General features: G+C 35.6%; 1 protein-coding gene and 1 long non-coding RNA gene across 3 annotated transcripts in view; one reads left to right on the top strand and one right to left on the bottom strand.

Moving 5' to 3' along the window:
- MYOZ2 (myozenin 2) overlaps positions 1–21,706 on the bottom strand; it is a 38,640-nt gene extending 16,934 nt beyond the window's left edge. Inside the window, exons 1-3 of one of the 2 annotated variants that reach the window (XM_010834955.1) lie at positions 21,547–21,706; positions 20,934–21,024; positions 5,023–5,192 (exon numbers count right to left, since the gene is read on the bottom strand). In XM_010834955.1, the coding sequence (XP_010833257.1) occupies positions 5,023–5,192; positions 20,934–21,009 (246 nt within the window). In that variant the 5' untranslated portion in view covers positions 21,010–21,024; positions 21,547–21,706. Of the gene's footprint in view, positions 1–5,022; positions 5,193–8,358; positions 8,439–20,933; positions 21,025–21,546 lie in introns of those variants that run through there. The other variant, XM_010834963.1, reaches the window with a different exon arrangement.
- The window catches only part of LOC104984959, a 70,476-nt gene that overhangs the window by 41,966 nt on the left and 4,060 nt on the right, over positions 1–24,450 (top strand). The gene's annotated exons all lie outside the window — the stretch shown is intronic.

Below are 24,450 nucleotides of genomic sequence, written 5' to 3'. Positions count from 1 at the left end.
TGTGCGAGACTCCATTTGTATACTTGGAATTTAAATATAATGCCAATTCATTGTTACATACTGACTCAATAATTTATATGGTACCGAGTAGAGCAGTTGAATGAGAAATTTTACTAATATCAATCTAAACTGTTTTATGATGACAATCTACTTAATAATAATTAATTAAGCCTTACTGTGTGCCAGGCACTGTGTCCAGGGCTTTATATCAATTATCTGTAATTTACTATTCACAACATATCCATAAGATAAATCTATTTAGTTTTTAAGTCTTTACTGATTTAATATCATATAGCATACTCGCCACATACACAACTTAGTCATTGTTACATTATTAGTTTACTTATACTTGGGATTTAATTATATTCTTTAATATGACTTGTTTTAAAGTTTAATCTGAAATTTGGACATCAGTCACGTATAACAAAAAATATTTTCACTTTAAGCTGCATAAACTTATAGAAGGAAGAATTGGGGTTTCTAAAAAATAGAATATTTAAAAGAGCGTTTGTCTAAAGTTTTAGGTGAATTTTCTTTACTGTTATAATTTAGGATTTATTTTATGGCAATATAGCACTTTAAAAACAGTCAATTGGTTTTTAACAGAGAAGAATAGACATTGTAATAGGTTATATCCTCAGATGTATAGCTAGGATTTACCTCTGTAATAAAATATTGTTTTAATTATACATGAGAGACATACATATTTCTTAAAAGAAGCCAATCTATTTAAGTGCATAAGGTCAAATCATCTTTTAACTTTATAAAGAAAAATTTACTGAAGGCCATAGCAAATAAACATCTATTTTGAGTTTTTCCTGTGTGAAATAAGCCAAACATATTTTAAAATATTTTTTATTTCTGTATTTATTTATAAAATGATAAGGTAAAGTTCACTTTTGCAATTTAATAATTATTTAACTTTATAGAAATGTGATTATTTCATACTAAAATCCAAATGCTTACAATAACTAAAGATCATAAATTAAGGCCTCACCTGACAAAATTATGAAAAAAAATAAAGTTTATCCCATTTTCAGCCTTCACCCACCCACAGCCACTCTCCAGGTGCCTTTCACCTTATTCCAGGCAGCACCCTGGTAAAGTTGCTGTGGAAATGAGCAGGGCAATGTTAGTAGTTGTAAGCTGACTTGTGGAGACATGAAAGAAGGAATTAGAGGTAACATTAACCAGGTGAGTATGGGTCTTGATTACTGGCCATAAGAGTTTGCATTTTATTCAATAGGCAAGAAGAAACAGTTTCTAAAGGTGAATAGTGCTGTACTCAAATACATCAGTTTTTAGTGTTTTGAATTTAGCTATTAAGCGTTCGATTTAATTGACTTGATTAATAACTTTTTTCACTTCTGAACCTTTGTCACTTCTTAGAAAAAAGTCTTGCTAAGTTTAATTATAAATAAAAGCCAGTTGAGATAAATATAGAAAGTTTAATTGTATCATGCATTAAAATTACTTTTTCTAAGTTACTGTCCATGAAATGAGTTTCACCTAAACTTATAAGTCATTCTACCTACATTATTTTAAAAATTGTAATACTAACCTCCTTTATAGACAGGAAAATCAACTCTTTCTAGCTGGTTATTAATTATCAGGAGACACTCAGTACCTCTGTTTGTCATTGTTAATTATACAAGCAAAGCCTTATAATAATTGGGTAGTGACTTATTTTAGTTATGATAGCCTTAAATGATTTTTATAATGTTATTTTTTGAACAAAATATATATATTTTTTGAACCTCACTGTATTTAGTTACATCTTACTTCAGAATTACTTTTTACAGTATAATTCCCATTTTTCCAGTATTATATAAGATTTCTAAAGATTTTTTTAAAGTCTTTATTGAATTTGTTACAACATTGCTTCTGTTGTTTATGTCCTGGTTTTTTGGCCATGAAGCATGTGGGATCTTAGGTCACCAACCAGAGATTGAACCCATGCCACTTGCGTTGAAAGGTGAAGTCTTAACCCCTGGGCCACCAGGGAGGTGCTTCCAGGGAATTTTAAAAGTGCTTAGTTACTGCAAACATTTGTAGTTTTAACTGTAAACTGTGGATTTTTTTTTTTTTTTCTTCTTAGTTCTTTGACCAGGGATTGAACCCTAGTCTCCTGCATTGGAAGGCAGATTCTTTTTTTTTTGACTGCTCTTCGTTGCTTTTGCATGGGCTTTCTCCAGTGGTGGCAAGTGGTGGGGCAGGTCTGGGGAGGGGGGCGGCTACTGTTTGTTGCCCTGTGTGGGCTTCTCATTGCGGTGGCTTCTCTTGTTGCAGAGCACAGGTTCTAGGCATGTGGGCTTCAGTAGTTCAGCACACAGGCTTAGTAGTTGCTGCTCGCAAGCTTAGTTGCTCCACAGAATGTGGAATCTTCCCAGACCAAGGATTGAAACCATGTCTCCTGCCTTGGCAGGTAGATTCTTACCCACTGTGCCACCAGGGAAGTCCATGGATTGTTTTGAATAATATCCTTTTGTGGTAACTTATAGAAAGGAATTTTAATTATGATGAATCATTCTTTTATTTTCTCTTGTATGCTTATTTTCTTCATCCCTTTTTGTATGTGTATGTGTAAGAGGTTATCAGTTCATGAACAGGACTTTGAAATTGGCATGTGTAGCAAGCAATGTATCTTCATTTTATTTTAAAAACGCATATTTCCTATTGTTATTTGTATCATAAGAAGGTTTGTGTGGCTTGAATTTACTAGTTTCTCAGCAAGAGAATAAGCCAAAAGCTGTGCTTATTTTTTTTTAATTGTACTTAATATTTAAATAAATGGCATTGATTACAAAAGAGTTGGTTTATATTTTCATCTAATGATGTCCTGAAATTATAAGAAATGTATAAATGTAAGTTAAATAATTATTTTGATAATATCTAAAGCTCAAGGGAAGCAGTAAAAGATTATTTCAGAAAATGTAGTCAATAACATTAATTTGATATAAATCATGTAAGGATGATTCAAGAACTAGATTCTAAGTAAATCATTGTTTTCTATTTATCAATGTTATTTTGTCCCTCCATCACTAGACAAGGGCTGTATTCATTTATCTTTGAAATCCAAGCATAGTGTCTAGAACATAGTAGGCAATCAATAAATTTTTGCTGAAAGTATAAATGAATGGAAATAGACCCAAACCTAATACCATCTTCTAAATTTCTGTCATATTATCAATGCTTGCTCAAAGTTGCAGTCTAAAGCCTTGATAAAAGCAAATGTGTCATCAGATTTCATCAGACTTCAGAGTATATTGTGTAACTCAGTGACATGTGACATATATTATTATTGTGTATTATTTTATGCTACTTATTAGCATTTAATTGTTTCAGTATATTCAGTATATGTTCAAATATTTCAGTACAGCTGTTTGGGACTATTTAGTTCTCAATCTTCCAGGAATGCTGGAAAAATATTAAGACATATTCTTATATATTTTACCTATGACCAGAATGTTTGATCACAGGTATATAAGATTATTGTCAATAATTTGAAATACTAGTGATAAGAGAATATGTTGTATTTTAATGGACATTTTAAGTCTTATACCTTCTTTCAGAATTGTAATTAAAGCATACTTAGAGATATAAATGTTAGTTATGAAAACTGAATTTATTCAGATGTCTAGACTTGTAGATGACTTTTCAAAGAATTTCCATTAAGACACTGTATTTCATATTACTCTTCAAAGCTACCTCTCTATTGTCATTATCCATCAGATGAGCCAGAGGTTATTTTAGGTTCATACTGTATTAGCTGCGGACATTTTCTGATAAGAGGATACTGAGCGTAATTACAGGATACCATGGCATTACATTTATCCATGACTTCAAGTGAAAATCTTCCTTCATTAAATGTAAATACTGTGGTTGAGTAAAATTTGATGTCTAACTGAATTCATAATTATAACTAGATTTCTATTCATGGATGTTGAAGGATGCTCATTAATGTGGAAAAAAAAAACTGTTTAAGATGTTCTCAAACCATTTCTTGTTAAGCAGATCATAACAAGGGAAATAGAAATTTCAAGAATGAGTAAAATTTTAGTGTTTGTGAGTGCAAATGTTAGTTGTGTAGTGTGTTTTAGTAATTCTGATAAAAGATCAGTGAAACTGGTCTGTTTGCTGTAAAGAATTTAGCTGTTCATTCAAAACAGCTTTCTAGTGATGGCAGTTGGAAAGCTTTCAGGTTTAAATTCATGAGTAAACTTGTAAACTTTTCATAGCTATAGAAAGAAACCCTTAGTTCAAAAAAAAAAACAAGAACATATTGTTGTAGTCTCCACCATCTCCTATAGTGCACTATTCCTTTTTGATTCTTCATACCGGTATTTTATTTTTAAGATATTTTCCTGAAGCTAATTGTTTTTCAATTATGAACTTCTTCCTCTAAAATTTCTCTGAATGACAATTTAAAAGAATATGGTATTCATGCAATATGTAAAATATAATTTAATGAATTTGTTTGTTTTAACTTTTGGTTGATGGGAATTTTTGTCCAAAGAGTTTTATCCACATTGATTTTATTGTCAGTGAGTACCAGACTTCTCTATACAACGTGGAATGAATACTTTGAAAGGAGATCAGCTGTGTCTCGTTCCCAGGCATGTTTCAATGCCAGGATGTTTTCAGCCAATAAAATGCTTCTACTTGCTTTATGGAGCACTGTGTGCTTTGGAATTGTTTCCATCCCAAACATTTAACCAGTGGTGATAAGATATGGAAACTTTTAGTTCCACCAGTCTCCACTCCCTCTCCCTCCTCTTAGCAGAACAGACCAGTTCTTCAGTGCCAAATCTACAAACATGCAGTGTCTCTACTGAACCAAAAAGATACTCATATCAGGCATAATATTCATTTATCCACCTAAATTATTCATCATGAAAAAAAGTATAACAGAATCAATGAAAAGAAAATTTGTAAAATACTTGTTTGGGAATTTAATAATACATATAAATTTAGAAATGCTGCCCATTTATTTAGATAACCATATTATCAAGTTATACCTACATTTATTTGTGCTTTAGTTTCATACTGGAAATTTTCAAATGTATATTTGTCAGATCTTCTTTGTCGCATCTTAAACAGTCTGGCACCACGGTTACTGAGATGGGATAATTCTTCCAACATGATGTCTCTGGGGATGCTGACTTTTTTGCCCAGGTGCATGACATCTACATCTGTAAAACAATATTCATGTGTGTGAAAAACTCTAAGATAAGCATTTTTAAATGCTCTGCTAAATTTCATAATTTACTATCTGCTATATGCTAGAATGGGCTTCCCTGGTGGATCAATAGTAGAGACTCTGCCTGCCAGTGCAGGCAGAGAAGGCAATGGCACCCCACTCCAGTACTCTTGCCTGGAAAATCCCATGGACAGAGGAGCCTGGTGGGCTGCAGTCCATGGGGTCTCGAAGAGTCGGACACAACTGAGCGACTTCGCTTTCACTTTTCACTTTCATGCATTGGAGAAGGAAATGGCAACCCACTCCAGTGTTCTTGCCTGGAGAATCCCAGGGACGGCAGAGCCTGGTGGGTCGCCATCTATGGGGTTGCACAGAGTTGGACACGACTGAAGCGACTTAGCATCAGCAGCCAGTACAGGAGATGCTGGTTCCATCCCTGTGTAGGAAAGATCCCCTGGAGAAGGAAATGGCAACCCACTCCAGTATTTCTGCCTGGGAAATCCCATGGACAGAGGAGCCTGATAGGCTACAGTCCATGGGGTCACAAAAGAGCCGACCCAACTTGGTAACTAAACAACAACAATATGCTAGTATAGTAACTAAAATAGAGGCTCTTTACTCAAACTGCCTTGGACTGAAGAACTTTTCTGAAATCCAAAAGAAATAAAACTCCTCCACTTGCTCCTTGGGTTAAATCCTGGGTCTACTACTTTCTAACTGTATGATCATAGGTATGTTGCTTATTTTTTTGTAAACCTCAATTTTCTTATCTCTAAAGTGGGACTAATATGTACTGCATAGGTTTTATGTAAGGATTAAATAAAATGTGTTTCTTATCAAACATTTAGTATCATAAAAGAGTGAGCAAAGTTTAATGACACTACTAATTTATTCTTTCCTTATTTAGTGACTAATTATCAAACTACCACTCGTAGTTCTGTTCATAAGCTCTGTTGACTCCCAGCATTTTTATGTATCAGTTTGAATTGTCTCCATTACAAGAATGCTTATGCTTTGACTCATGCCACCCAATTCTCTGTCAGAATACTATTAATTCTGTGTCTTTCATCAAGGAGCCTAACATAAAATAGATAGGTGATAAGTATTGAGTAATCCTTCTCAATCCAGTTTATGTGCCATTTCTGTCAATTCCTTCTGTAAAATTTCTATTCATAATTATTTATGCATTTTCTGTATTCTCATAGCACTGAATCAATATTACTTGATTCCATTTTACTTATTCTGTGATTTGCATTTTCTTTTATGTTTTTGTCTTTGTGTCCTCCATGCCTTAAATAGAGGAGATGTTCAGTAAACAACTATTATTTTCTATTTCTAGTACTGAAGGACTTTTCTGAAATCCAAAAGAAATAAAACTCCTCCACTTGCTCCTTTAATCAGAAGTGCTTTTTTTGGTAACACACAGAGTTCTTTTGCCACTGCCGTCCACAGTGCTTAAATGCAGAGAAGAAAAATTGGACCATTCGTAAAATAAATATTCTGGAAGATTGGGACAACATTTTCTGATGTTACAAATTAACCCTAATAATTAGGCTTTTTGAGGTCTTTAGGAATAAAATAATAAAACTGCTTATAAATTTTCTCCCCATTTTGCTTTGAAGAAATCACTTTGCTTATATATCTTGATGTTACTGGAAGAGGCACTCTGCTAATTATAAAAATTGTAATATCAAGACTTCTGTTTCTGTGAAGATAGAATAGATCTACTTTTCCCTGTGCATTTACTAAGTAAAACTAAAAATCCTGGACATTAGTATAAAATAAACATAAGACTAAAAGTTGGAGGCAAGAATGAGGACCAGCTAGGGACCTCAGGACCAAGGAACAACACAGTACTAATTCTTTGGGTTTCTTTTGGCCCCACATATCCCAGACTTGGAGCTGAAAAACTGAGAAACATGCAACAGGTACAGCCAAAAATCTACAATAAGATTGTTCTCACTAGCCAAGACCAGGAAAGGAGCAACCTATAAAGACAAGAAACTTTTAGACAATAGCTACTCTACTTTAGCCAAATGCCACAGGAAAAAAAAAAAAAAAAACTAGCCTCACCCATACCAACAAATTTCAAGTGTAGAGCCCAGGATTTTACCCTTGCAAAGCTATAACGAGGTGCCCCAGTGCACCCTTATATAACGGTGGTATCTGAGAGGCCAAGGAGGAAGCTGGGACTTCGTCCCTGTTAGCTAGTAACAACCCTCAACCCCTGCAGAGTTAGTAGAGACTAGGTGGGGATTCTGAACTCCCACCACCTCCTAATAGTAACTAAGTGACCCTCCTCAAGTTTCATTGTGGGCCAACTGAAACTTTGACTTCTTATTTCTACCTGGCAGTGATGAATGAGGTGGCACTCTCTTTTCCCTGCTGAAGCAATGTCAGACAAGTATAGATAAAATTGAAGGCTTAAATAAGAGCAAGATTCTTAGAATATAATATGAAAATGTGCAGGCTCAAATAAAAAACTCATTTGTCATACCAAGAAACAAGAAGATCTCAAACTAAATGGGAAAAAAGACAGATGCCAGCATGAGAAGACTGAGATATTAAAATTATATAACAAAGATTTTAAAGTGGCCATGATAAAACTGCTTCAAAGAGCAATTACAAAGTTTCTGGAAACAAATGGAAAATTTTAGAAAACTTTAGCAAAGGAAAAAAAATCATGACTGAAATAAAAGTTATAAAGACCCAAATGGAAACTTCAGAACTGAAAAAATACCCCAAATAAAAAGTTCAGTGGATGGATTCAATAGCAGAATGGAGGGGATAAAGGAAAGAATCAGTGAACTGGGAGACACAGTAATGGAAATTACCCAATAAGAACAGAGAAAAAAAAAAATAGGAAAAAAGTAAAGAAAGCCTTAGGGATCAGTGTGAGTAGAACAAAAGGTACAACATTTGTATCACTGAAGTCCCAGAAGGAGGGGAGGTATTTGGGGTTGGAAAAGTACACAAAGAAATAATGGCTGAAGACGTCCCAAATTTGGCAAGAGACATAAACCTACAGATTCAGGAAGCAAAAAGTATTCTATAAAAGATAAATCTATGGAGCTCTACAACAAGACATAGCATAAACTTCTGAAAACTAAAGACAAAGGGAAAATCTTGAAAGCAGCCAGAGAAAAATGACAACTTACCTATAGGGAGAAAAAAATGAGAATGACAGTAGATTTCTCATCACAAACCATGAAGACCAGAAGGAAGTGGCACAAAAATGCTGAAAGAAAAGAAATGTCAACCCAGAATCTGATACCAAGTGAAAATATTCTTTAGAAATAAAGGGGAATTTGAGACATCTTCAGATGAAGGAAAAGTAGATTATTTTTCCTGGAGACCTACCCTGAAAGAATTGATTCATGCTATTATAACAAAACATCCAAGACTGGTGACTTATAAACAGCAGAAATGTATTTCTTATAGATCTGGAGGCTGGAAGTGTGAGATATGGGTACCAGCATAGTTGGTTCAGTTGAAGTCGTTCTTCTGAGCTGTAGACTGCCTACTTCTCACTTTGTTTTCATGTAGTGGAAGAGACATGGTAGCTCTCTTGGGCTTCTTTTATAAAGATGTTAATATCATTCATGAAGACCCCACTCTCATGGCCTAATCACCTCCCAAAGGCCTCATCTCCCAACACCATCAGGGGCATTAGGATTTCAATATATGAATTCTAGGGGGACACAAATATTCAGACCATAGCAAATAACTAAATGAAGTTCTTTAAACAAAATGGAAACAAAATAAGGAGCCTTAGAACATCAAGAACGAGAAAAGATTACAGTAAGCAAAAATGTGGGTAAATACAATAAGTTTTCCTTTCCCTCTTGAGTTTTCTAAATTATGTTTTACTATAGAAGCAAAAATTATAAACCTCTCAGATATAAATGTATGTAGAAAATAGGTAACAGTTATAAACAGTAACAGTTATAAACAGGAAGAGGTAAATAGATATAAAGGTAGGTAGGTTTTCTGTACTTCACTTAAACTGATAAAATGACAACATCAGTAGCCTTTGATAAATTAAACATATATAATGTAATAGAACAACGACTAAAACCTGTAAAAATATACTTGAAAAACTAGAGATAAATAAAAATTGAATTCTGAAAAATAGGCAAGAAACCCCATAGGAAACTAAAAAAAAGAAAACAAATGAAAAACAGACAACAAACAGCAAAAAATAAAATGATAGACTTAAGGTCTACTATGTCAATAATTACATTAAATATAAATGCTAAAAATATACTAATTAGAGGATAGAGACTAGTGATTGGATTTAAAAACATGACCCAAATATAAATTGTCTAGAAGAAACCCACTTCAAAAATAAGTACCTTGAGCAATATAGGCAAGTTGAAAGTAACAGGATAGAAAAAAGATATCAAAAAAAATTAATCAACGGGAAGTAGAAGTGGTTATATTAATATCAGATAAAGTGGACTTCAGAACAAAGGAAATAAACAGAGACGGAGAATGTTATATAATGATTAAAGTGTCAGTCCACTAAGAAGACCTAAAACTACTAAATGTGTATTCATCAGAAAACAGAGCTGCAAATGGAGCAAAAATTAATAGAACTAAAAGGAGAAATAGATAAATCCACAGTTATAGTTGGAGACTTCAATATCCCTTTCTCAACAAATGATAGGGCAACAGAGAAAATGAGCAAGGACATAAAAGAAGTCAGTGACACCATCAACCAGTAGGATGTAAATGTTTGTAAAATACTCTACTGAACAGCAAAAGTTACACGTTCTTTCCAGGTGCACATAGAGTATACACCAAGATAGACCATTTCCTGTACCATAAAATAAGCTTTGACAAATCCAAAAGAGTAAAAATTATACACAGTATGATCTTTGATCACAGTGGAATCACACTAGAAATCAGTAACAGAACGATTACAAGAAAATCCAAATATCTGGAAACAAGAAAAAAATACTTCTAAGCAATCCATGGGTCAAAGAAGTCTCAAAGGAAATAAAAAATTCATTGAACAAAGTGAAATCAAAAACAGAGTTTATCAGCAATACTGGGCATTTATTTTAGTGAAATGAAAGTTTTATATTCACACAAAAACCTATACACAAATGTTCACAGCTTTATTTTTAGTATAAGAAAAGAGTCAAATGTACTTCAATGAGTAATGGTTAAAAGGGGCTTCCCAAGTAAAGAATCCTCCTACAATGCAAGAGACGTGGATGCAATCTCTGGGTTGGAAAGAGTCCCTGGAAAAGCAAATGGCAACCCACTCCAGTATTCTTGCCTGGGAAATCCCATGGACAGAGGAACCTGGTGGGCTACAGTCCATAGGGTCTCAAGAAAGTTGGACACAACTTAGCTACTAAACAACAACAAATGGTTAAAAACGCTATGATCCATCCATAGCATGGTACTCAGCAATAAAAGCGAACAAACTATTGAAACATACAGCTGGATCTACCTCCAGGGAACTACACTGAGTGAGAAAAGCTATCCTCAAAGGTTCCATACTGTATGATTCCATTTTACAGCATCTTAAAATGAAGGAAAAAAATACATATATATATGAGACATATAACTGAGTGATAGGAGTCTCTTGACAGCATGAATGTCAATATTCTTGTTGTGATATTGTACCATAGTTTTGAAGATGTTGATATTGGGGGAAACGGAAGACATACCGGGTTTGTCTGTATCCTTACACGCATCTGTACTCAGTCACTCAGCTCAGTTGTGTCCAACTCTTTGCCACCCCACAGACTATAGCCTGTCAGGCTCCTGTGTCCATGGAATTCTCTAGGCAAGAATACTGGATTGGGTAGCCATTCCCTTCTCCAGCGAATCTTCCTGACGCAGGGATCAAACTCTTGTCTCCTGCATTGGCAGGCGGATTCTTTACCACTGAGCCACCTGGGAAGCCTATTCATTCTTACAGCTGCATGTAAACTTTATCTCAAAATCAAAAGTTTAATTAAGAGCTATCAAGCCATGAAAAGACATGAAGGATCCTTAAATGTATGTTGCTAAGTGAAAGAAGCCAGTATGTAATGGCTTACTGTGTGACTCCAACTTCTGGAAAAGACAAAACTTTGTAAGGAAAAGAATCAGTGGTTGTCAAGCACCTGTGGGGAGGGAGTGCAGATGAAGATGTTGAGCACAGAGGACTTTTTAGGGCAGGGAGACTGTTCTATATATTATAATGGCAGGTACATGACAGTGTGCATTCATGCAAACCCATTGAACAATATAAGCCAGTGTGAACCCTGATGTAAACTATGGACTTCAATTAGTAATACTATATCAATATTGATTTATCAATCACAGCAAGTATAATACACTACAATGTCAAAAATAGGAGAGACTATATATTGGAAGAAGAAGGGTATATAGGAAGAAGGGTATATAGGAAGAAGAAGGGTATATACGAAGAAGAAGGGTATATAGGAAGAAGGGTATATAGGAAGAAGAAGGGTATATACGAAGAAGAAGGGTATATAGGAAGAAGAAGGGTATATAGGAAAATTTCTGTTCAATTTTTCTGTAAACTGCTCTAAAAAATTAAGTCTATTCTAATTAACATGTTCAATTTAAAAATTTTTCATAGCACTTCCTAATGAATGCAGAATGGCATTGTCAAGATGGAAAAAAAAAAAATTCTGTGCTTTATAGTCCCCAGGGATGGCAGAAGTAGCTTATGGAAGAGGAATGAAGGCCAACAGCAGAGTGAGTGAGACTATTTTATAGTTTCCTGGGGCTTGTTGGCCAGCTCTCTGAGTTCTACAAGGAATATTCACTTCTTTTTATTTGCAAGTATTTGGAGTTTCTGTTACTGTGTGCTTGCAACATGGAAGGAGTTAACTGGGTTATTTTTTGGTGTGTCTATATCCCTCAGTATTCTAGAAAGTGTGACAGGAGTGAACTATTTCAGCTTTTTTATTCCGGAATCAAAATAAGTTCCCTTTAGATCACAAATGATAGAAAAGCCACAATATTGCTTATAGTAATTTGGTACAATATTAGGGCTTCCCTGATAGCTCAGTTGATTCTCCACCTGCAATGCAGGAGACCCCGGTTCAATTCCTGGGTCCAGAAGATCCCCTGGAGAAGGGATAGGCTACCCACCGCAGTATTTTTGGGCTTTCCTTGTGGCTCAGCTGATAAAGAGTCCGCCTGCATTGAGGGAGACCTGGGTTCGATCCCAGGGTGGGAAGAACTCCTGGAGAAGGGAAAGGCTACCCACCCCAGTATTCTGGCCTAGTGAATTCCATGGGCTGTAGTCCATGAGGGCAAAGAGTTTGGACGTGACTGAGCTACTTTGACTTCACTTCATAATACTAGGGGGTGGAGGGGAAATCTTTAAATGCTTCTTGAAAGAATTCAATTAGCAATGCAAGACAGAGAAGATAAAAAGAATTACAGAAAATTGAAATCCATAGGAATACACATTCTGTTTAACAATTATATATTACAAGTAATGTTTTTAAAGAAATTTAGATTTTTCCTGAAAAACCTTTCAACTGGGACATTTTCAAGAACTAAAAAATGCCCCATACCAGGCAACCACTAGAAAATGCAAAGATGACAGTCTTTATAGTATAGTATGTCCCCTATATGTGAAAGAGTTCGTTCAAAGAGTGCATTCGTAAAGTCCAGCGAAGTTAGCCTAGGTACCCAACTAACACAATCAGCCATATAGCACAATACTGTAATAATGTCACCCAAATAATACATAAAAAACACACTCACCAAAAAACATTTATAATCTTACAGTATCTTGAAAGTACAGTAGTACAGTACAAGAGCTGGCATACAGGCATCTTTGAAAGACTGCCACCTGACAGTTCATATGTAGGGGACTTAACTGTAATGGAATCTTTCTCCTTATAATTAATGCTATAAAGTTTTTCCATAAGGAAACCAAAACAAGGATGCAGCTTTTCTCTTTCTCTTCTTTACCAGTTTGAGTCATTATAAACAGTTAAATGAAAATAAAGAGTCTAGAAAAAGGAAATAGCGTATTATTATTTACTAAAAGTTCTAAATTTCAAGCTATGGCATAAGTTTAATTTGGGGGCTCCAAGACAAGGATTTGAGAAAACTTTTCTCTCATTTTCCTCTTCCTGCTGCTGCTGCTGCTAAGTTGCTTCAGTCGTGTCTGACTCTGTGTGACCCCATAGACAGCAGCCCACCAGGCTCCCCCGTCCCTGGGATGCTCCAGGCAAGAACACTGGAGTGGGTTGCCATTTCCTTCTCCAATGCATGAAAGTGAAAAGTGAAAGGGAAGTCACTCAGTCGTGTCCAACTCTTATCGACCCCATGGACTGCAGCCCACCAGGCTCCTCCATCCATGGGATTTTCCAGGCAAGAGTACTGGAGTGGGGTGCCATTGCCTTCTCCTTCCTCTTCCTAATGACTGCCAATATTAGCTGATTACACCAATGTTTCTGAAATAACCACATGACCTAAGTGAACCCTATCCCTCTGATTTACAATAGCCCTCTGAGGTATATTTGACAGGAATTATTACCTTTGTGATTGATACAGGAACAGGTGTGTGATGACCTAGGCCAGTGAGAGAAAATACCGGGACTTTTCTTTGTGTACACTATGCCAAAGATACTTTCTTTTCCTGCTACATATAAGCATGGATGCATATTGTCCCGCAAACTGTTGATATGTACTTGATAAAATGATAGAGTCAGACATGAGGTGAAGCTTACCCCAAGGAAATCAGAGCAGAGGCAGAGAAAGAAACTGGTCCTTAATAACATACTTGAGGTGCCAGATGAAGATTTATTGAATCACCTCTGAACTTTCAGTTATATTAGGTAGTAAATTCCCTTTATTTTTCAATCTAGTTGGTTTCTGATTTTCTGCTATTTTCAACTTAAAAAGCATGCTAACTGATATGGTCATTCTCTTCAGATCTTTATCTCACTGATATAGGTCCAAAAAGTTTATTAATATTGGAATCACAAGAAAGAGTAAAGAATAGCCAAGAAGCCCATCAGTGGGAGTCTCGAAGAAGAAAGGGAAAAAAGAACAGGTATAAACTATACCTCTGGCCAGACTTGTTTGGACTCATAAGAAACATTCACTCCTTTTTAGCAAAACACAATAAACATCACTCAAGCTGCTGCAAGGAATAGATGTATAGCAAGAGCCATGAGGAACTTACCTACCCTCAATAATCAGCTGGTGCAATCCATTATTACAGTAAATTTATACCACAATAGAGAAATAAGGGACAAAAAGAAAAGAGGAGAAGAAGGCACACATAACTGACCAACTCTCAACTCTCTTTTCTTATTCTTCATACTTACTTTTACTTTCTTTAAGCCTAAATTATCTCTCTTACTCTGTAAGTAACAGACAAGGAGTTCATTGGCCTTGAGTGACCATCTAAAGGTACTGTGGATCCCTGGGATGAGATAACTTCATGAGAAGTCTCCTGGTATCTGAAGCAGGCTTGTCTTGGCTCACAGAGTCAGTCAATAAATTTTCAGAAATTCTGTGAGCTAGTAGTTAAAGTCAATGAACATAGCCACTATTTAAATTATATAAACTTAATAATTAGATAAATTATATTAAAAAGAAAGCAATAAATACTCAGAAATATCACTTTCTAAATTCTTCTTTTTGCTATTATCAATGCTCTTGATGTTTTCTTATATCTATTATGTCTGTATGGTAGAAATACTTTAGTATTGTATTACTACACACCTCTTGCCAACTCTGTATTCAGTTTCTCCTTGATGGTAGCTCAAACTTGTTCATAGCAAGAGAATTTTGCAAACTCTACAAACTGAGGCATTCTCCACCTAAAAAACCAGTTAAATATTCACTAGCATACTAATAGACATAGGAACATTTTAAGTCAACATGTTTGCATTAACAAACAATAAAAGACATAAACCAAATTTTCCAAGGTTTTTTTTCCCTGCCTTTCCAGTAGTTGAGTTTATAATGTCACTGGAGCTTGAGTTCCAGACCATCTATGAGTTGGGAAATCTAACGTATGAACACTCATTTATTTAAACTTTCAGAGTGAAGAATTCTCTCAACTGAACAGATAGAATCCAAGTTCAGCTGTTCCCTGCTCTTTATTGCAAACCTCTGTGCAGGGTCTTAACGGTGTGTTTTATCTGGATGCCTGATAAATGATATAACTTATTCAGGGTTCATATCCTTGCCCTGATGGATTAGAAGGTTGTCTTTGTGGCATTAGATCATCTATTGAAAATAATATTGCTAGACATACTTTCCTGTTGATGTCATTCATAGTGATCCAGAATTTTCCATTTATTCTTTAAAGATCTTATAGGACTTAATCCTTTATAGCTTGCTGCTATTTTAAGGAGATCAGTGGTTATTTTGGATTAAATATCCAATTATAAAAAATATTAAAATATACCTTTAGGGTCTTGACCATAAAAAAATTAATTTCCACAAAAAACTCCACACTTTTCAATCTACTAGAGATACTAAATAATTGTAACATATTCTTTATCAGATGCATTTTTTCTAGTTAGATTAAGATTTAAAATCTTACATTAAAAAGTTCAAAATTTTGATTTTTGAGTGTGCTTTCCTTCCACTTTAGCCACATTACTATGAGTACTGGAAACCAATTGAAAAAATGCATTTTGGTGGGAGAGTATCAGTGGTCTTTGAAAATGTGATCTATTTCTTCTTCAAACCTTTCTTCAATGTGTAGTCTTATGAGCAGACCCTGGATCTAAATTCTTCCAAAAGGAAACAGTCTTTTTTTCACATTTATTTCATAGGTTAACATTCTGAAACTTAGCAAGGATTTATGGATGCACAGATAGTTCTGTGTTTTTATTTTGAAAATTTGATCCTGCCAGTGTTATATATTTAGTTAGATCAGTGAGTCCAATTCACAGTTTATAAAGATACTCAAATAATTGTAGTCAGACAAAAATCTTTTAAAACTGTTTCCCTACGATTCACTAGCAGCTGCAGTTCTGGTAGAATGGGCAAAGCCACAGACGGGGAGATAATTGAAACTGATTTACTTGAGAGTGGTCCTATCAATTTAGTTAAAAGCCTGCTTGAATCCAAGAGATGTCTGCATTTACACAGGACTCTTCGGCCTGCTTACAGTTAACCTATGTGCACTGAATAATAATCCATAAATATACATCATTGCGTACTGAAATATGCATATATACATGCTGTATAAAAAAGTTAATAGTCCAGACTGATTTTGATTTTGAATAGTGCTTTAAAAGTCTACATTTGATTAAAAGTTTACTACTAATTTCTAATAGTTTTCTCTACATGAAAAGTTGATTTTGAAACTCATCTGGGATTCCGTATTTTCCTACTTTGTATCTCTTTGCCTTGATTTGAGTTCTAAACTATAAAGTTTTCAAAACTTTACTGTTAAAAGTATTGCCACTTATAAACTGTGTAAATCTATAAACATTTAAAAAATGAGATTACCAATGTATTGAACTATGCAAATTGAATTACACAAACCAGTAATTCAACCAGAACTGTTTATAGGATGTACATCTAGAGTATGTTAGAGTGAAAAAGACAATAAAGAAATTAGGATGATGAAATTATGGCAAGAATTAAACATTATCATTTCAACTTGGTATAAACTGGAATTTAGCCTGGTTCTCTGCTGCTACTTTTCTGGAAGGCCTTATTAGAGGTTTAGAAATCTATGGCAGATTTAGAAATATCCACGATTTTACAACATAGTACTGCACACTGATTTTCAAAATAAAGCATTATTTTTCTCAGGGTTATGAGAAAGCTAATGTGAAATGTTAAACCAAAGAAAACTCTCAGACTTGTACATTGAAGCATTAGGGTAAGTTCTTTTTCTCCCCCAGACTTTTTACATTTGATCTGTGGTATTTAAGGCCTTCCTTGTGTCCTCATTTTTATACCAGTAACTTGATCAATTACAGTTTGAGATATGCTTGTATAGGAAAAGTAAAAGGGTTCCTCACCTTAATCTTTCATCTGAAAGTTAAGACATCATGATTATGTTTTTCAAAGTGTCCCTGCAATTTGTGTCAATATTATCATTGCCTTTGCTATTGGTGGGGAAACTCAAACACACATAGCTCAATACATTAGAGTCATGAAATTTTAGAAGTAGATGTCTGAACAAACCCAACCTCTTCAGTTTCAGGTGAGGAATTAGATGTCTGGTCTGGAACCCAGGGCTCCTGGTACCATATCAACAACAGCACTCCATTTAGAACCTGGCTTCCTATTTTCAGACCACAGACTAACCTCTTTTCCTGAAATCACACACAAAAAATCTGCTCAGTCTTCTTCTGTGTACTGTTACTGTTCACCAGCTGTTCACCAGTCATGAGGGAAAAAAAACCAAACAAAAACATACCAAAAAAGCCCTCATAAAACCCAGGTGAGAAAACTGTAGGGTCACTGAAACAGTAATCTTTCTATTTCTGAAAGCTCTTCTTCTTAAGTGTATTTGTGCTTAAAATCAGGGGCCAGCATACTCCCAGTTCTTACATAATTTAAATTCCTATTCCTTTCCCCCACCATTTCTGACAGATGCCAGTTGTTCTAATGTGCCTCTCCTTCCATTTTCATCCCCCCTTCTCTTTCTCTATCGACTTATTGCTTCCTATTCATTTATCCCATGCTCTACCCTTTCTGGGTCTCAGATGAGTTCCTGAGAGAGAAACATGATCACCACTGGAGAATGGGTACAGCTTTAGGAGTAAATAGCACAGGACTGGTGGGCATTACCCACCATTATAAGCCGTCTTTTCTTGCCTCCATAACTAACTCATGCCCCAATAATGGCAAAATATTTCTGTGTTTTTGTCTGTTAGAATAGCACTTGTTAGATGGTAACAGCATGGCTCTGATATTTCTGTTTAATACTTATAGGTTTTGTATCACAGCTGTAGCACAAAAACAGTTACTACCATCCGCTCTAACACTTCTGATACTGATGGTGATGACCATGATGATGATCATCTGGATGTGATGATGAGGACGGTCTGCCTTAGTATTAGGGGATACTTTCTATTAATTACTTTTGAGACTGTAGTATATTTGCTTCTGGTACATAATTTGACACCAAATCATGATGGCTCCATAATGAGTGAAGTTTGGGGTTTGGTGGGGTCATCTTCATTTTTACTCAGTCCAGTTCAATGTACTCTAGTCTGTGTGGATAGGATTTTTCAGTGATTCTTTGAGGTTATTTCTCCTTCAGATTAAGTGAGTGCTGTGATGAAAAACTCTTCTTTTGATTCTTATATTTTTCTATTGGCGGATCTCAAGGCTCACTAACTATAGTCTCTCTCTCCCCACAACAAGAACCGGACTGAACTTCTAGTTCAGGTTTAGAAAGCAACTCATTTAACCATCTCATTGTCACATTTCATTCTCCTCCGGGCTATATGTTTTTGAAAAGTAATATAAAAAATAAATGAATTATAATACTGCAAAAAAAAAAAAATCTTGATGCACAAGGGGAGGAGGGAATGGAAGAAGAACGTAGACTGGGAGAAGAACTTCTCTGATCATTTTTATAAAGGACAATTCAGTCTAAATTTTACTTATTTAGTCTTAGAATTAAGATCAAGACTGTGGTATGCTTCATCATACATTGTCCAGGTTTTTACTGGTGTGAAGTGTTTGAAAATTTGGAGGATTGTTCCTAAAAAAGTTTTCTTTGCAGTCCATGTCTCATTTCTGCCTCCTTAGGAAAAATGATGCCCCTCTAACTCCACATCTCTAAACAATATGACATATACAAATAGTAAAGTTCCGTGTAATATGTCAGAGGAAATAAAAGAGGGAGATTATTTAAATTACTTCCTAAGGTACTACAGCTATTTTGGTTGAGATGAGTTAAGAAAGAGTCTGCGATTATCCGTGTGTTATCTGTAGTACTTGACCTCCAAACTAAGGCAAAGCATGTGACTCTACTTAAGGGACTGGAAATCTACCCGTGATTTGGGAGGGAGGCTTTAGCAGACTTTACATGGCCAGGACCTGTTGGTGGTAAGAGAGTAGTTTTGAGAATTTTTTTATCCCTTGAGATATAATTGTGTTTTTTCTTTATATTTCATTTTAAAAGTTATGTTACAAAAAAATAAAAAGATACTCTTTATAGGTCTATATCAGTAATAGAGTAGAATTCAAAACATGATTTAAACTGGGAATAAATTAAAATGATGGACTGATTTATGATTATGACATAATTAGAAAATGATAATTTATCCCAAGCCTAGTTTGAAGGTAAGTAAGTTTAGTCACAAACTCAGTTGATTATCTGATTTTTGCCTTACTGATCAGGGAAGCTGTTAAAACAATTTCAAGTAAACTACATGAAGCAGGAGATACAAAGAAGCATAAAAAAATGAAAAGAAGCATGAATTTTGGAACCTTACATTGGTACAAATTTAGTTCTGGGGTCTGATTCAGAATTATCTTCACTTTATTCCAAGCTAACTCAAAATGATAGTAAAACACAGGACTAAGTTGAATCCAGTATGGTGATTTTATATTACAGACAATGAAAACAAAACTTAATAACAGAACCCTTAAATATGACTACATTATGGGGGAAGCATCTAACACAATCTCTGATTGGTTCTATTCAGCCCACATTATGGAAGGTGAAGTATGAAAATGCTACTCTGTGTACACCTGAAAGTAACACAGCATTGTAAGTCAACTGTACTCCAATACAAGTTTAAAAGAGAGAAGAAAATGCTACCCTTATCCTGCTCTCAGCTGCCTTCACCAGATCTCATTTCTCTAGGTTTCAGTATTGTTCAGGTAAAAGGTCATATTCCTTGTCAATAGAAGGGAGGTAAGGCGATGCCCTGAAAGCCCCACAAACACATTCTGGAATGGCTCAAATCAGCCCTTAAAGGAATCTAGATATTCTACTTATTTGCTTTTAAAATTGACACTATCCTTTGCTCAGTTTCTTTTATTCTTTTAGTCAAAGTTGAATTTCCATTACAACAATCAAAATGCAATATATAAAGTACTAGTTTCTGTACTAGTTTCTAGAATTTTTACTAGAACTTAAAAGAGTGATGTATCATCTTGCGTCTTACATTAAAAATTTTTTTGAGTTGTATGTTTTGAGACTATAGGAAATCTCTATTTTCCTAGAAATTATAAATAGTAGATTTCCACACAAAATATCTTGGTAAATCAGTTACTAAATATGAAGACTTATTTCAGTGTTAAAGAAGTTCACAGTTAATATGAATTCTAATTTAACAACATTTTTTTTCCTAAAGGGATAGTAGAACAGATTTTGAATAATTTCTATAATTTATGGTAAAAGAAATCAATATAGATCTTGTGGGATGGACAACGAACACAAGATTTCATGAGACCTGTCTGAAAAAAACAGAAAAAAAAATAAATGACATGAGAGTGGTGATATTAACTTATAATGTGAAGTGTGAAAGGCAAGCCAAGCAGAATGTACATCAGCTGTCAGATTGCTTCATTCCTTTAGAACAGTTGTTCATCTGAAAATAGCTTTCAAATGAGAAAGGATGACTACAAAAGGATTAGTTACCATAGGCTTTTCCACACCCCCTAGAGCTCCAGGTTTGTTATGACAGAATAGCAAGAATTTAAAGAAAGTAAACTATAGAATATTAAATAACATCAGGAAGGGTCTACATTAGTGCTGAGCTGTGTTAATGCTACTAAGAATTGTCATTGATACCATTTCCATGGATTTCCTTCATGATGGCTGATGCTTGCTGTTTCCTCTGCTTCACCATGGTATTATGTGATAGCATGATTTTTTTTGTTCCCTGTTAAAAATAAAGAAACATTATTGAGGCAATGTGAAGAAGTCATTTGCAATATTTTATAATCATCCTTTTGAAGGAGACCATCTTTGTTTTTTATTATTGCTTTCCTCTGAAAGGCTTTAATACCATTCCTTGTTTGGTGACAGAGTATGCTATTCATTGACAGGCAATATCACAGTGAACAGAGGCTGATTCTCAGAGTTTCAGGCCATCTTATCTGGATACTAGTACAATCATTATTGGGCAATGAGAAGCAATGAAAGAGCTGGCTTCCTTTCCCCTTCCTTTCTCACTTCCACAGTTTATTTTAACCTGTCATTGCTTCCTTACTGGCATTCAGTTCCAACAAACTCTAAGAATGAAGAGAGGACACCAGATTAAATCAGAACTCTTTGGTGGTAGCATTTTAGTATTGGCATCAACAGCTGTCCTTTAAAGCAAAGAAAGCCCACTAATGAGTCACAGCTCTGAACTTCCTTGGACAATTGACTAATACAACATTTTAGGAAACAATATACTCACCTTGCTTTTCAGGAAGGAGGAATCCCAATTTGTGGAGGAAAGACTGGAGATGGACTATGGATGCCACTTGGGCCCGATGGTTTTTATCCTTGAGCCTGGGACGGCATGGTCCCTAGTTCTGACTCAAACTGGAGAATGAGCCTTTCTGAAGAGACTGGCATCCAGCTGACATCAACTGACTATATATAGCACCAAATACTTTAGCTACTCATATCTTCCTGGCGAAAGGGAGGAACCAAGAGAGATTAGGTTCTCTCCATTGTGTTTCTATCTTGTGAGACAGTTGAATGAACATACAGAAGGTTTCTATGGAGCACCTTCTGTTTGAAGAGCTAGTAGCCCAAAGAGATTTTTTTAAACTTTTGAAGATATAAGTCTTACATTTCATCTTAATCGAGGTGGCTAAAGATACATACTTGAATAAGAACAGAATGATGGATTATTAACAATTAAAGTGAAAGCACTGACAGTGTCTGAGGAGTTTCAAGAAGAAAGAAAGCAATATGGGGCAGAGCTATCCCTTAAATAATGCCATCCCTTAAGCAAGAGTGAGAACCTATGCTAACTTCAGAAAAATGGGTGATAGTTGGGTGAAGTGGAGAAGCTTTTTGTAATGGGCATTAAAAGTTAAGCCTCGAATCTGAGTAAAAGTTTAGACTCATAGCTGAGTCGTGAGTCTTCTTGAACAGACCCTGTAGAGAACAATGCCTGCAAAGTTGCCTGATCTCCTCAAGGTCTGGAGTCAAGTATTCCTGTTTGAGAATCAAGATAAGAAGTTGAGAAGGTAGGCCAAATTGGCCACCTTGCTGATCTTTGAACACAGAAGCATGTTCCTCCTGTATCCTTTTTCTTTCACTATGTCCCTCTTCCTGGAATACTCTCTCCTGCTACCACTTGGCTTACTCTTGCATTCAGAACTCCTCCCAACTATTGATTCCTCAAAGTCCTTCCTCAGTCACCCTTTAATCACCCTCAGTCTAAAATGCTACACTGAGCCACACTCTTGTCTCTTACTCTGCTTTATCTTTAAAATATTTTTGTATTAGTTTAGATTAAATTCTAATGCATGTGACAGAGAACCCTAAAAACAGAAAATTCAAAAAGATGGAAATTTTTGTTTTTCTCACACATGAACTTTTCCCAGAGATAAATAATCTAGGGTTGATGTGATTGACATAATTATCAGGGGCTCAGTCACCTCTAACTTCTTGCTCCCTTGTCCCCAAAATGAAGACCCTTGGGCCTAAATTACTGCTTCACCTCTAATCAGCATGCTCTTATTTCAGCCAATGGGAAAAATGAAAAGGAATGATATCTTTCAAACATAGCCTGATATGGCTCAGATCTCTTTTGTTTACATCCCTCTGACAGGACTTAGTCACATAACCATACACGCTCAAGAGAGGTTGGGAAATGTGAATTTTATTCTGGGTGGCCATGGACCCAGTTAAATTCAGAGTTTAACTTACTGACAAAGACGATGATGATTATTGGGTGACAACTCTCAGTTTTTGCCACAAGGATATATCCACATTATTTTATCTCTATCAATCCATCTACCTATCATCCTTCTATCAATCTGTCTCTATCTGGTATCTCTTTTTCCTATTAAAATATGAACTTCATAAGGACTTAGGTTTTAAATCTTCAGCAGCAAGAATTGTGTCTAATATATTGGTGGACATTCAATATTAATTTAATGAATGAATAAATGAGTGGTTTGGAGATTAATTGCAGAATGCATTTAAGGTTTGGCATTAGTTTGGAATTCTTTTCCTGTTATGTCAAACACTTGGGGAAATACAATTGTAAAAAACAGTCACTTGATTATAAGATGATGGTGGCTACTCAAGGGAGAGGTTTGTTTTGTATGCAGCTGAAATAGGTGGCTGATCATAGGCTTGACAGTTCAAGGTAGTAAATGGCAGGTTTCAATTCAGTTCAGTTCAGTCGCTCAGTCGTGTCTGACTCTTTGCAACCCCATGAATCGCAGCACGCCAGTCCTCCCTGTCCATCACCAACTCCCAGAGTTCACTCAAACTCATGTCCATCGAGTCAGTGATGCCATCCAGCCATCTCATCCTCTTTCGTCCCCTTCTTCTCCTGCCCCTAATCCCTCCCAGAACCAGAGTCTTTTCCAATGAGTCAACTCTTCACATGAGGTGGCCAAACTATAGGAGTTTCAGCTTTAGCATCAGTCCTTGCAAAGAATACCTAGGACTGATCTCCTTCAGAATGGACTGGTTGGATCTCCTTGCAATCCAAGGGACTCTCAAGAGTCTTCTCCAACACCACAGTGCAAAAGCATCAATTCTTTGGTGCTCATCTTCTTCACAGCCCAACTTTCACATCCATACATGACCACGAGAAAAACCACAGCCTTGAGTAGATGGACCTTTGTTGGCAAAGTAATGTCTCTGCTTTTGAATATGCTATCTAGGCTGGTAGTAACTTTCCTTCCAAGGAGTAAGCGTCTTTTAATTTCATGGCAGCAGTCACCATCTGCAGTGATTTTGGAGCTCCCAAAGATAGTCTGACACTGTTTCCACATCTATTTCCCATGAAGTGATGGGACCAGATGCCATGATCTTCGTTTTCTGGATGTTGAGCTTTAAGCCAACTTTTTCGCTCTCCTCTTTCAATTTCATCAAGAGGCTTTTTAGTTCCCCTTCAATTTCTGCCATAAGGGTGGTGTCATCTGCATATCTGAGGTTATTGATATTTCTCCCAGCAATCTTGATTCCAGCTTGTGCTTCTTCCAGCCCAGCATTTCTCATGATGTACTCTGCATAGAAGTTAAATAAGCAGGGTGACAATATACAGCCTTGACATACTCCTTTTCCTATTTGGAACCAGTCTGTTGTTCCATGTCCAGTTCTAACTGTTGCTTCCTGACCTGCATAT

Source organism: Bison bison, unplaced genomic scaffold (assembly GCF_000754665.1).
Source record: "Bison bison bison isolate TAMUID 2011002044 unplaced genomic scaffold, Bison_UMD1.0 scf7180017845482, whole genome shotgun sequence".
Taxonomy (NCBI): Eukaryota; Metazoa; Chordata; class Mammalia; order Artiodactyla; family Bovidae; genus Bison; species Bison bison.
Note: the sequence above shows the minus strand (reverse complement) of the source record. Positions and strands in the feature narration are given on the sequence as shown.